This window comes from Miniopterus natalensis, chromosome 8, assembly GCF_054644295.1.
Source record: "Miniopterus natalensis isolate mMinNat1 chromosome 8, mMinNat1.hap1, whole genome shotgun sequence".
NCBI lineage: Eukaryota > Metazoa > Chordata > Mammalia > Chiroptera > Miniopteridae > Miniopterus > Miniopterus natalensis.
In genome coordinates, this window is record NC_142088.1 from 63,972,160 (window position 1) to 63,987,744 (window position 15,585).

A 15,585-nucleotide genomic window follows, 5' to 3' on the forward strand; every position below is an offset into this window, starting at 1 on the left:
AAGCAAAGACTGTTTGATGCTTCAGAGTCTTTGCAGTTGTTACCCCCTCTGCCTACTATGTTCTTTACCTTATCATGCATGGTTTCCTTCATTTTGGTCTCATCTCAAATATCACCTTCTCAGAGAGGCTTCTCTAAACACCCTTGTCAACACAGGCTCTATACATACACAAGTCACTTACGGTAGTCATCAAGGAAGTTCACAGAATATTTACATTTCTTCCCTTTCCTTGGAACACAGTAAGATTTTACTTTCTAGAAATCTGTGGTTGGGTGGGACCAACATGATGGGGCCCCACCCAATGTGACTAGCTTTGGCCAATAAATTGTGATTGGCGGTGATGTATGGTTCTTCCTCTGTAGCATCCTCTGATCCATTTTCTTCCTGGCACTTCTACTTTCTGGACAAATCTAGTTCATGCACTTCTATGGTTATTTATTAAATGCCTACATCCTTCTTCCTCCCCTTATGTAAGTTCTGTGAGAACAGTAAAGTCTCTCTCTTAGCAACAAATATATGTTTAAGGAGCAAATGAAGGAGCCACTAAGGTCAACACACTCATTTTAAAGACTATGAAACTAATTTGGTATCTGGATGTGTAATCCTGGATAACATTACTCAACTTTTCTGATTCCTTAGCTCTTTCCTTTTCATCGTTGGCAGCCAATTGAAGAAACAAGTCCAAGAGGGTGAATGACCCTCATGCAACGTGCAGTTTATTGAGATCTTTTCATAAAAGACCAAATTCTACCCTTATCTTGCAATAGAATAAATATTAAATATTATTAGAAAATAAATAAGCTAAACAATAGTACTAATATATAAGAAATAAATGAGTTCATAGACACTCGATTATTACATGCAGTAATTATTCCTTTCATCCTTGGGCCTCTAGCTGAGAAAGGCCTTACAAGAGTTAACAATGGTACAGTTGTAGAAAAAGCAGACTCAAGTTTAATTATGTCGGCTCAAATCTCACCTCTGCTACTTGTTATCTATATAACTACAAACTGTTCTGTAAAAGAGTGAAATCTTACTATTTGTGACATGTTTTGACCTGGAGGGTATTATGCTAAGGGAAATAAGTCCGTCAGAGAAAGACAAATACCATATGATTTGAATTATATGTGGAATCTGAAGAACATATAAATGAACAAACAAAACAGAAACAGACTCATAGGTACAGAGAACAGACTGATGGTTGCCCGAGGGCATGGGGGTTGGGGTTCTTGGTGAAAAAGGTGAAGGAGTTGAGAAGTATCGATTGGTAGTTACGAAATTGTTGTGGGGATGTAAAGTACAACATAAGGAATCTAGTCAATAATAATATAATAACTATGTCTGGTGCCTGGTCGGTACTAGAAATATCAGGGGAACACTTTGTAAAATACATGATTGTCTAACCACTATGCTGTACACCTGAAACTAATACAAAATAATATTGAATGTAACTGTAATTGAAAACAATTTTTTAAATATTTTAAAAAGAGCATTTGGACATTTACTCCCCACTCCCAGATAATTGTTTTGCAATTTCTGTTTCTACAAAATGGGGTGGTCTCAATAAGCAGTTTTGTTTATTTGTTTTTAATCAAACTCAATAAGAGCAGATGAATGGTCTTTCTTCACTCAGTTTTAATCCAATCTAATATAATTAATTTGAAACTTAAGCAAAATTAGATGCCATATACATGCAAGGTACATGGAATGGAGATAAAGAGAGAAGTGGAAAATTTGTCTTGGCATTTCTCTTGGAACCTACCATAAAAGTCAAGGAAAGTTCTGAAATCCTTCCACGTGAAGAAAAAATGTGAATCAGTACAAAGCATCATGGACAGTTTTTTGATATTTTATCAATCCCTAAAACCTATCCATGAATTTCTTGAACTACTGACACCAGAATAACAGCCTTAATCCTAGATAGTTTTGTTTTAAAATAAAGTGAGTCTTAAAGAAAATTATGGACGTTAATAAATGAAGTATAAAGAGGAAGGCAATCAGGTTGGGGAGTATAGTATAACTAAGACCAGGAGATATACATTAGTGGTGTGTGTGTGTAAGCATTGTATCACCATTTAGATTTGAATGTTTATATAATACATTGTATTTCCCTCCTCAGACTATACCCTCATTTTAAAACTATTGTTTGTACTGCTCCTTACTAGATAGTATATCAGCCCACAGAGATTTAGACATGGGTAGCTTAATAAGAAAAAACAAAAAAGAAAAATAAAACAAAAGCCTCAGGGAAATATCACATTTTAAATTTATAAGATATATGTTTATTTACAATAAGAAAACAAATGAGTTGTTTCACCTATGAATCACAAACAGATAAACCAAACAATACCAAACAAGGCAAATAAAATACAAATGGAATTTTAAAGTAATCTCAGACAATAGCAGCATATTCTCTCCCTTCACAGATTCTGTTGTGTGACCACAGCTTAGTTTCTGCTGTAAATAACACTGAGCTAAAAAAACTAGTACTCTAGATATATGGTTGCCATACTGCTGAATCAGGCTAAGCAGCCCTTTCTCCAAAGCAACAATTTATCTTTTGCAGGTCTGTGTGTGTGTGTGTGTGTGTGTGTAGTGTGAGTGTGTGTGTGTAGTGTGTGTGTGAGTGTGTGTGTGTGTGAGTGTGTGTGTGTGTGAGTGAAGAGTTTATTGAGGAAGACACAAGGTCAAGCTTCCCAACAACAAAAGAATGACAAGCATTCTCAGGCTAAATGTTGCAAACTTCTTTTTGAATCAGATGAATCTATTTGGATTTCTGAGTTTACATAATCTTCTTCTTAAGAATTCCCCATTATATCATTGAGTTAATGGTTGAAAAACATGATTTAAAAGAACTAGATCTTTGAAACCAAATCCAAAATATGTTTAAAAGAGTCAAAACTTTGCTCTTACAATGCTTAGCTGAACTTGGAATTTCTTCCATTATTATTGTCATTTTTAAGGTAACATTGTTCCAAGAGAAAAAGATGGGTAGAGGAATAGAAATGGGTGTAAAATTTGGTATGTACTATTTCATTTTATTTAAGGTAATAAAATGTTTCCTAAATTAGATAATTTTAAATGTACAATATGTTGTTTCTTTTCAAAACTTCCTTGCATATCACTGTTCCATTTATTTACTTAGCCCCCTGACCATTTCCAGAAATAATTCAAGCTATAGCCTGGAAATATTAGAGGTTATAAAGAGGAAAGATTAAACAAAGGCAGAATAAGGGTGAGTAATATAAATAACTTGGAGGGTGAGATTGGCCCAAACAAATAGGTATCATGAAAAATGATCCATAAATTGGGCTTTAAGTTCTGAGAAGCACTGCAAAGCAAGAAACATGGTGAGTTTGAGGGTTATTCACAAATATCCATAAAATTGTCATAAAGAAGAAAAAACTAAATTTTACAAGAGAGTAAAATTAGTATCCATTCTGAAGGAAGAGCGAACTCAAAATGTGCCACAGCTTTCTGGAAGTCTTTAGGAAACAGAAGAAACAGTAGCGAGCAGCGGCCCTGTGGCCAGGAGGAAACAGGCCGGAGAAGGCCCGGGAAGGAGCAGGAGCTGTGCCTGCGACTCAGCCCAGGCCGTTCACGCAGCAGTGCTTCCCCGCATGCAGGCCAGCCCAGGAAGCTTCTTACTTCTCAGTGAACCAGAAAATCTAGATTTTTAAAGAAAACTTTCCGTTTTTAAAAAGTCAGTAATGTATTTGCCAAATTAAATATACTGAGGGACAGATTCAATGTATAAGCTGCCAGTCTTCACTCATCTTAGGGTAGAAAAATCAATAAGCCATACTTCCCTTTATTTATTATATAATCACAGAGTGACAATGACCCAAAATACAACTTGTATATGTTATTGGTTGAGCTCATATTACAGGTTATAAAATTCAGCGGAGCTACGATTTGTTTGTTGTTTTGTTTCTAAGGAAGGTTAAGTGGTAGGAAAAAGAACCTAAGACCCTTCCCGGCTGCGTGGAAGGTCGCTTGGCTTCACCGTTGAATTTCTGAGAGGGCTGAATGGGCTCCGAAACTCCATCTGATTTTTCTGTTGCTTTCTCCTCAACACTGAAATCACGGGATTTTCAAGTTATCTTTAAACAGATACTAGGCTTGAAGACTTCACAAAATATTTTTAATTATTCAATGTTTGTCAGTTACAGTTTATGTTCTATATTATTTTGTGTTAGTTTCAGGTGTACACCCTAGTACCTAGACAGTCATATACTTTACAAAGTGTTCCCCCAATATTTTCAGTACCCACCTGGCACCATACATAGTCATCACGGTATTAGTGATAAATTTCCTCCGCTGTACTTTATGTCCCCGTGATTACTTTGTAACATTGACCCCACCCCAACGTTCTTTGCCACCGTAGTGGTTAAGCCGTCTGTTGACTAGGACACTCTGCCTGTACTAAGAGTGGGAGGAGTGTGTATTTCATACCCACCTTTCAAATGCAGAGACTCTACCATCTTTTTATCGATTGCGTGCACGCACTTGTTTGGGTTAATGATGAAGACTATGTACCCAAAGTCGGAATGATCTGCATAAGGAGGGAAGTAGAAAAGAAAAGGCTGGTTTTGCAGGGCACTGCCTGGCCAGCCCAAACCCGGCGCCTTCTCTGGGAATTGAGTGAGATTGTAGTAAGTCTTCTTAACAGGCCTAAAGTATGCAAATCAACCCCTTAAGTTTTCTGTGGATTTCAACTCCTGTTTCCTATTTGCTTTTTCTTGCTTTGTTTTTTCTTTTCATTTTGGGTATTGGTTATTTCATCATTACTGCTCTAGGAATGTTTGGAAGTAGAGTCAAGAGTCAAGGCAATTTTGAGCACCTTTATGATATCGTATTGCCAGACATATTATAGTTTGTGAATGTCTTTAAGAAATATCAGGAACTGAACTATTTATATCAACAAAAATAACAGCTCGACAAAAATTTTTATTTCTAATAATGATTTACAGATATGCAGTTTATTTCTCACAACTCTGCAGACTCTCCACTTTCCAGGTGAACAAATAAAGGTTTTAAGAGATTAAGCAGATGCCTTGGTGATATAATGGCAATTATTAGCTTTGACCCTAAATAATTCTAATCTTGATTCATAACCACATATTCCCTAGCAAATCAGCCCATTAACGGGTAACTCACATGAACCTTTTTCAAATTTATCACAATGATATAGAATAATTGCTGTTATAGATGTGTAGACTACTTGCTGGATTAGCTATATGAGGCAATAAATTTGTTACATTAAAACTTTGGTATAGAAAAAAATATATACTAAAACCTTTATTTTACAACAAAATTTAGAGATACTGGTTACTCTAATAATATTAGATATTAATAAAAATTTAATATAGTGCTGATTACAGGCAAATTATTTGGTAGTGCTATGAACCATCTACATCCCCAACATTTTTATTTCCTTATTGTTACTTACACTTACCTGGACATTTTAACCTATATTTTTAGTTATCAGGTTTTGAGAAATAGAGTTATCTGGGTATTGTATAAATTATTAACTGATAAGGTGACTTTGAATGGATAGTGCCTCATTAAATTTTTATGTGTCTGCTGTGATTCTAGGTTTAAAATCTTAAATCCTAAGAATTTGTGTTTATTATGGGGTCTTTTGTTTGTTTGTTTTTCAAATTTTTGTATGTTACTCTTCAAAGATTTCCTTAGCCTGAGAGTACTTAGTAGTTACTTAGTTAACCCATACGAGTTCAAAAGAAATTATGTAGAGAAGTGTCAAAGATCAACAAAAGTCAACACTTAGAGTAGAATGTAAAACCTATTTTACGTGTCCAAGTGAAAACCCTTCAAAGATCTCATTTTTAAGACACTAATTAAAATCACAACAGAACATCCACACATTATCTTACTTTCTCTAAAGCTTGCTCCTAAAGTATGTGACACTTTTAGGAATTCTGTGAGAGATAAACATCATTTTCTCTAATTATTAATGTTTCTCAAATAAATTTGAAAATACCAGAGTCTATAGCTACTAGACAACTGTTTAACAAAAATAAAATGTAAAATATAAAAAGTGAATGTATATTCTCTCTGCCATCATAATAATGTATAAAGAAAGAAAAATATTATCAAGTAAAATGATAATTTCTCTCCTGTCTTCTCCCCTCTACCTCTCTCTCTCTCATTTCTATTTAAGAGATTCACTCCCCTGCTGGTTGTAACAGGAATGAATTTCAGTGCCATCCTGATGGAAATTGTATTCCCGACCTGTGGCGCTGCGATGGGGAGAAAGATTGTGAAGATGGTAGTGATGAAAAAGGCTGCAATGGCACCTTACGGCTGTGCGATCACAGAACCAAGTTTTCCTGCCGGAGAACAGGTGAGCAGAATACGGGGGCCGGCATCTGCCTTGGGCTTCTTGGATGGAGAATCCTTTCAGTCCATCTCAGCCCACTTCTCACTGGTGTAAAAAGTTTTCTTGTGTTTCACATTCTATGTGTCACAGTAACAATAGCTGACATTTTTTGAGTCTGTCACAGTTCTAAGAATGTTCTCTGCATGAACTTATTTCATCAGGCCACGAGAAAACTGAGGCCCAAAAAGTTTTTAGTTTGCTCAAGTTGAAAAAGTCAAGAGAAGTTTTCACTTGCGTGTCCACAGAACCATCAGGGCAGAGCTGACACTTCAAGCTGTGTGGATTCAGAGTCTAGAATTCAGAGTTCAGTAGGGGACCCACAGCGAAACCCATGGGCAGCCTTCCTCTTTTTGTAAATCAACTCTTACCATAAAATGGAATGAAGATGGAGAGAAAGGAAAGATAAAATTATACACATTTATTTTCAACTAGTTTTCTAAATATTATTGTGCTGTTGTTGGATTCCATTAGAATGGAGGTGATGACTGTCTTTCAAACCTTTGATTTGTTCTGAAAGAGTTGCTAAGGCTTTTATTTCTTTCTTTCATGAAGGTATTCTCTTATTATGATTTTTCCATTTTGTTTTCTTACAACAGTAGGTTTTGCAGGACATGATAAACTAACTCAGTTCCCTCTGTATACTAGATGATGAGTTGAAGACCAGAGAAAAGTAATTTAAAATTAACTGTTGTGGTATAATTAGTGAAATAGTTAATATCATCCAAATAGCCCATGGAAAAAATTTTCTATAGATTTCAAGATATGTTTGTGAGTTATCTCTGAAATCTCTTTTTAATGTGAAATTGCTTTGGAGTTGCTTAAATATGAGCTCTTAGTGATTTAGTTTGCTCTCCATTAAGAATTTGAAGCAAAAGGTGATACAGAAGTTTTCACAACTGTGATTAAACAAACACTCTGGAAACCCATGGTTCATGGGCACTCAAAGCTATAAAAATGAATCATGTTTCTTTTCTTAAACACATCTTCTGGTTACAATTAAGCATTCAAATAAGAAATAAATAACTAATATAAGCTAACATGGACATAGATAAATAAATATTTCTGAGGCCCATCCTTAGTGAGGAAATTGTGTTTCCAAAATGAATATTTTTCCTCTGCTGTTTTTCACAATTATATGACTCTTTTAAATTGTTAAATAAAGAGTCTTAATTTGGGTGTTATTGCTTAGAAGAATTTGACTTTAAATTTAGAAATTATCTTTTTGGAACCTACATTGAGAATTAATAGATGAATAACTTGTTAAGTGAATGAATTGTTGACTGAACAAATAAGTTTTTAATTAATAGGCTAATTCTAATGCCAAAAAGCCAATTATCTGACTCAAGTTAACATTATTCTAAGCATACATAGTGCATACTTTTCCACATGTTGCTTTTGTTACTTACTTGATTGGGCTAATATTGCAGTATATCAGATAAAAGTCTTTAACAATATAGGAATAAGGAATTCACAGGACTTTACTAAAGAAAAATATAAACTGACGTGGAAGATACTAAGCTAAAACTAACTGAACGGGCTATCAAGATTTAGAAAATTTAGAGGCAAAACATAAAATCAGGCAGAAATTTCTTCACGAGGAAAGAAATTATAAATAACTTCATAACAAAGTATTAAAAGTTGTATATTAATAAAATTGGTTTGACCATTCTATGACAGACAATATGCAAAGAAAACATATAAATAATAAATAAGAGTTAAATAAGAGTTAAATAAAGTTAATATAAAATTTCAAGTGTTTGGCTCTGCTGGCATGGCTCAACAGTTGAGCTTCAACCTAGGATCCAGGAGATCGCAGTTGGATTCCCGGGCAGGGCACATGCCCAGGTTGTGGGCTCGATCCCCAGTGTAGGGTGTGCAGGAAGCAGCTGATCAATGACTCTCTCATCATTGATGTTTCTAACTCTCCCTTCCTCTCTTTTCCTTTCTCTGAAATCAATCAAAATATATTTTAAAAAAAGAATTCAGAAATACCATTCTTTAGATTGGAAAATGAAAAACAGGATATTATATAGCGATGGAAAGGTTATGGGGTAAGTAATTCCATAGCTGTTGATAGGAAAGTATATTTGAGCAATCCTACCCATGTCTAGGAATTAATTTAAAGGAAAGCAGGTGTGTATAAAAATATATGCACAAAGGTTTTCAATACAGCATTTTTTAATAACATAGAACTAGAAATAATGTACTGCCCATCTATAGGGGAATTTACTCAATAATTACAGTTCATTCATACAGTGAACTACTTTAATGTCATTAAGAAGATTTAAGAAAAAAAATTCCTATGAAGATGGAATTTTAAGTTCATACTTTGAATCCTGTCTCCACTGCTAAAAACACATACAGATGATAATGATAAAATATAACAGGAAAAAAATGAGAGATACATAACGTTATTAACAAAAATATACCTGTGATTAACAGATATAAAACAGAATACCAAATGGTGAGCTAGGTTGAAGCTGGATGCTTATTTGGGTTGGATATGGAGGCCAGTAAGATGAACAGGTGCTCAGATCTGTGAGTTAATGGGAAATAAAGCTGCTCCAGGGGACTGAAGCCAGGCTCATTGCTGGAAATCAGAAACCAGAATAAGACTCTTTTGCCTTGAAAGGGAAATAAAACAAAACAAAACAAAAAATATCACTGTTGTTGCTGCTCAGTTGTGTACCTGGAAAGATAGGAAACATAGACCAAACCCCTGGCTGGTTTAGAGACTAAATCTGATTTAAATATATGATATATAATATATCATATTGGGATGGAATTCCACAGGAAAACAAGTATAAGATTTATTTCTGAAACATGAGTGCTGACAGCAATGAGGGTACTGGAGAGGAAGCCACAATACCTATATGTAGAGGCGAGTAAACACACCAAGTCAGAAAGAAAATTGAAAACTCCTATCCAAGATAAGATTGAAAGCCAAATTCTAAAATACATGAAGAAAACTAATGCCCCTAATAGAACCAGCTATCAAAATCAATCATTCAAAAATGCATTTACTCAAAATTAAATAAAAATGAGATTCAAGTCTTTAAAAAAAAGTTGAAAGTACGTTTGGGATCCTCAAAGAGAAAATTATAGAAAATAATGTCACTAAAATGAGCAAGAAGATAGATACACAGATAGGTGATTAGATGATAGATGATGATAGATGATAGATAGATGATATAGATGATAGATGATAGATATAGATAGATGATAGATAGATGATAGATGATAGATATAGATAGATGATAGATAGATGATAGATGATAGATAGATGATGATAGATAGATAGATGATAGATGATAGATGATAGATGATAGATGATAGATAGATAGATAGATAGATAGATAGATAGATAGATAGATAGATAGATAGATAGATAGATGATAGATAGATGATAGATGATAGATAGATAGATAGATAGATAGATAGATAGATAGATAGATAGATAGATAGATAGATAGATAGATAGATAGATGATAGATAGATAGATGATAGATAGATAGATGATAGATAGATAGATAGATAGATAGATAGATAGATAGATAGATAGATAGATAGATGATAGATAGATGATAGATAGATAGATAGATAGATAGATAGATAGATAGATAGATAGATAGATGATAGATAGATAGATAGATGATAGATAGATAGAGATATAGGAGATGAAGAATGAAGAGCAGGATAATTGTGACAGGAAAAGGTGGAGAACAAGACATATTAGATTTGAGAATGAAATATATCAACATGAAATTTTAAATAAATGCTAGGCTGGACTCAGAGAAATTGATTTATAAACTAATAATATTTAGTTCATCCAGAAAGGATCACAGGAAAGAAATAAAAATATAGAAAGAGAGGTCAAGATGCATGGTTAGAAGTTTACAACATATTTTTTAAAAATTCCTTGAGAGAATATAGATACTAACAGAAAAAAACAAATAAATACAAACAGAATGATAACTAAGGTTTTCCTAAGTTGAAGAATTTGCTTCCTCGCAAAGTTGTACATTCAGACTTGAACTTCTATAAGTCATTCTGAAATTGCAGAACGTCAGGTATTGAAACTACCATAGAGAAAATCAGAGGAAGGAGGCATTGAGAAGTACCAAAAGATAATAGATTATAAGAAGCTAAGGCAAAAACACTTTCAGTTTATTATTCTATACCCTGCTAAAATATTATTCCAGACAATTTACTCATACAGAATATAAGGCATTTTTCCACATGAAGACTTACTGAGAAAAATGTTAAAGCAATAAGAAAGTAGGATTTCATGAGAGAGATATGTTTAGGGACCAGAATAAGACATTGAAAAATCCCACAAATTTTAATGATAAAAATCCAATCTTTAATAAAGATTTTTTTAGTCTTAAATATTTTACATTAAATAACATTATCAAATTTTATGCAGCAAAAATTACAGAAACTATGTTGAGAAAGCATTATTAGGAGCAAGAAATTTTATCTACTTATTTTAGCCCGTGAAAAATTAAGTGGAATAAAAATAAAAAAGGCTGTACAAGATTTAAATAATTAATGTTTAAATCAAACTAATAAAGATATAACTTTATTCTTAGAAGGTTAAATTCTTCTTTTGTAAGGCTCATGAAATATTTTTTTTAAAAAGCATTTATTTTCACAATCAACTTTAATAAATTTCAAGAAGCAGAAATCAGACCGACAAAACTCCTTGATCACAGTACAATAAATCTAGTAATTATGAGGAGCAAACCACTCTTCTCCTTGAAACTTTAACAATGGAATAAAACACTCTTTATGTTGATCCTAGGAGTAAGCCATCTTCATTTAAAAGGTCTAAAACAAAAATAATAATAATATTAAAAATGCTTTGTTCAAAATTTTATTTAATTAAAAATTTACAAAACTTTAAGAGATTTAAATAAACATTTACATGATTTTTATGCTTGTAGAATTTATATTTCTAGAATCACTAATGGTTAAAAATCTCTAAAAACTATTGAGAAGCCTATATTTCTACTAAGAAATTTTGTTCTTTAAATTAAAATAAATTATTTAACAGGATAAAACAAAGATAATATTCATCATTTTTTTTTTCTTATGCTTTACTACATTTCTCAACTCTTCTGCAGTTAGATTGATGCCAAGTGACTAGTTCTAGCCCATAGGCTGTTAGTAGAAGTGACTATATCACTTTCAGGACAATTCAACTAAGCTATAGTGAACATTCTTCTGTTTTTTTAAACTATGGGTCTAGAGGACATATGTACAAGGTAAAAGAAGGCTGCCTGACTCTATAAAATTTTATGTGAATTGGCAATGAACCTTAATTGAGATAGGCCACCAGATTTCAAGGTTTGTTACTGCAGCATAGCTTATCCTAATACATGCAACATTTAACTCAAGAAGTTAGAAAATAACAAAACAAATCAAAGGAAAACAAAAACATAGATTTAATGTTTGAAGTTAGAAGAAAAAAGAAAGAAAAATCACATAATTTGAAAGTTCCAGAACTAGATTTTTGAAAGAATAACTAAAATTGCTAATACATCAACTGACTTAATAAAGAAGGGAAAAAAAAGACAAAAAAACATTGAAAGCACAATATATAAAATGAGAATGGAAAAATAATCACAGATACTGAAGAAATTATAAAAAACTATCCAGCATCACAGAAATGAACTTAAAAACCTGTAATAAAGCCATGTACTTAAAAATACAAATTTTCAAAATTAACTCTGGAAGGAAAAAATATTCAATTTATTTTATAAAAATAGAAAAACTTGATTAAAATCTATCCCCTCCCCCATTCACCAAAAAGTTTCAAGTCCAGTTGAAAAATTCTACCAATTATTTAGGAACATTGTTATAGTGCAATTTTGCCTCCCCCAGAGCATTTGAGAGGAATAAAAGCTTTGAAGTCATTCTTTAAAAAAATACTTGTTTCACATCCCAAAATTTAGTACCTCCCGGGCACATAAAGATCACAGACCATCTCTTTTATGACCATTGTACCATCATTCTAGATAAACCATGAACAGATCCAACAATATATTAAAATAATAATACACCATGAAAAAGCACCCTCTTTAAAAGCAAGAACAGCCCTAGCCGGTTTGGCTCAGGGGTTAGAGCATTGGCCTGTGGACTGAAGGGTCCGGGGTTTGATTCCTTCTAAGGGCACGTACCTCGGTTGCAGGCTAGATCCCCATCCCTGGTCGGGGTGCATTTTGGAGGGGGCCATTCGATGTGTTTCTCTCACAGTGATGTTTTTCTCTATCTCTCTCTCTCCCTCCCACTCTCTCTGAAAAGCAATAAAAAAAATATCATCCAGAGAAGATTTAAAAAAAACAAGAACAGTCAAGTCCGGAGAACAACAATGTAGAACATTAGAGACAGCTAATACAGAATAAACTGGGAGAAATATCTGAAACACAGTGCAAGAAAATTAAGTGCTCTAATACATAATATTTCTTCTGTATCACTGTTTCAAAGACCAACAACCCATAAAAAAGTGGGCAGAAGTCATAGAAAAAGAAATATAAGAAGCTTTTAGACATATAAAAAGACAATCAACCCCACCCATAAGATAAAGTTAAAACTATAGTGAGACTCTATTTTTCTGCAAACATGTATGGTATATTCATAAAAAGAATATCCTACAATAATTTTAAAGAATGAAAATCACTACAAATATTCTGACATGAACATTCTTTGTGATTAAGTGTTGAGTGAAAAGTGAAGGAACACAATAGTCAGTATAGTGTGTAATGTTTGTTTAAATAAAAATAAAGTATATTATTTTCTACAATAAAAAATATTTCTAGAAGGAATTACAATAAATTGTTGTCAATGTCCATCTCTGAAGAGAGGAAAAGGGTGACTGGAGAAAAAGGGGGTGAAGGTCATACTTGTACCGTCTCCTCTTGTGATTGGCTTTCTTTCCAAAGGTGGTGATAGGTTGGCGCTGACCCCATGTACCTTTCACTCTGGATTCCATTGGAAAAAGCAATATCTATTTTCAAGTCAGGTTCCAGGGTAGGGTTAAGGGTTCAGGATGAAAGGGTCTTTAGCAAAAGAATGTAGCAAACCTAACTGACACACCTGGGGATTTAATTCTGACAGTGGTTTCGTAAACATGTTCCGTTCTGATCCTCTGTGTAATGAAAATCGACTGTGAGTTTCTGTGAATGGCAAAGTATGATTCTTTTCTATGTTTAGATTTTGTTTTTCCTTTCATTATTATATCAGTAAATACAAAGTGAAATGGTGAACTTAATCATTGTTAAAAATCAATCTGGATAATTAGAACTAAAAATTTCCTGCAATGGAATAGTAATTTTGTTAGAATTATATGATGAATTGTGTATGAAGAATTTCTAAACACAGCACTATTTTTTTTCTTCCTGTAACCAACCCCATGGAGTACTTTTATTTATTTCTGACAAAAATAATATGGTGAGCTCTCCATTTCCAATGTGCTGTAAAATGAATAGCATGCTTTGCGTATTGCTTCTTGTGAGCCTTGTGTATTTTTCTTTCGATTCTTCCCAGTGGCAGTTTTAAACCCTCTGCCACCCGCTTCCTCGTCTCTCCCTTCAGTCCTGTTTCTAAAGAATAGTCCCTCTATAATGCCCAGCAAGGCTCTTCTAGGGATATTGATCCTGCGGCCTCTGCTTCCTAGGGGGCCTTCGTCACTTCTCTTGTTTATGTCTTCAGTTTCCTTCTCTACGCTAATTTTTCTTCTGCTCCATAAATATACCTCGTACAATTACTGCAAAAACGTCTGAATTTTATTAGCTTTCCCTGTCTTCCTTCTTCCCCTCATTAATCATCTTGTATAGTGTACGGAGAAGCTTTCTCTCTCACTCGCTCCCTCACTGTAATCTAACACCCAGTCTTACCTTTCATGGTCAACAGGGATGGCGTCTCAGTCCATACTTTGGTCATTTTTGTGTCCTGCTCTACCATTCAGTAATTACATGAGTTCAAATAAATTATTGAACCTCTTTAAGTTTCAATGTCTTCATCAGTGAATTACAGGTGATAATAACCAATAAAATGAATAAAAATGCCTAGAACCCAGTACAAGCTTAATAAATGATACCCTGGATGATTAATAACACACTCTGATTTCTTTCTCTGGAACAAATGTCCTCTCCTTGAAACCTTTTCTTATATTTTTTTTTTCTATTTTTATTTTTTAAGATTTTTTTATTGATTTTTAGGGAGAGAGGAAGGGAGAGGGGGAGAGAGAGAAATAACGATATGAGAGCGAATCATGGATAGGCTGCTTCCTGCACGTCCCCTCCTGGGGACTGAGCCTACAACCTGGGCATGGGCCCTGACTGGGAATTGAACGGGCCACCTATGGTCACATGGGATGACACCCAATCAACTGAGCCACACCTGCCAGGGCTTTTTTCCCTTTGTAATGAGAAATAATTTTGAGGGTTTGACTGACATATATTGTGAAATGATTACAAAAAGTTTAGTTACCACCTATCATCTCATACAGATAAAATTTAAAAAACATATCTCCTTGTGATGGGAACTCTTAGCATCTACTCTCTTAACATTTCTATACATCCTACAGCAGTTTAACTATGCTGGTCATGAGGATCTTATTATAACTGGAAGTTCATACATTTTGGCCACTTTCCTCCGATTCCCCTACTTCCTATCTCTCACAAACCTGATCTCTTTTTCTATTAAGTTTGGTGGGATTTTTAAAACATTCCATATTTAAGTGAGATCTTTCAGTATTTTATTTTTCTCTGTCTGAAGTCACTTAGCACAATGCCTTCCAAGTTCATCTATGTTGTTGCAAATAGTAGGATTTCCTCATTTTTTATGTCTAGGTAATATACATATGTATATTATATATATCCCATATTTTTTTGTTTAGCCATTAAGAGACACTTAGGTTGTTTCCATGCTGCTATGAATATAGGGTTGCAGATATCTTTTTGAGTTAATGTTTTCATTTTCTTTAGATATATTTCCAGAAATGGAATCGCTGGATCATATGACAGTTCTATTTTTAATTTTTTGAGGAACCTCCATTCTGTTTTCCATAGTGACTGTACCAAATTTATAGTCCCACCAACAATGCACAAGGGTTCCCGTTTCTCCCATCCATGCCAGCATTAGTTATCTCTTAGCTGTTTGGTGATGGCCATTCTAAC

At 33.8% G+C, this 15,585-nt stretch overlaps 1 protein-coding gene across 1 annotated transcript in view; it reads left to right on the forward strand.

Annotated features, from left to right (window-relative positions):
* Positions 1-15,585, forward strand: part of LRP1B (LDL receptor related protein 1B) — a 1,257,096-nt gene that overhangs the window by 673,131 nt on the left and 568,380 nt on the right. The window contains exon 20 of the mRNA XM_087819400.1: positions 6,185-6,367. Coding sequence (XP_087675526.1) covers positions 6,185-6,367 — 183 coding nt within the window. The remainder of the gene's footprint in view (positions 1-6,184; positions 6,368-15,585) is intronic.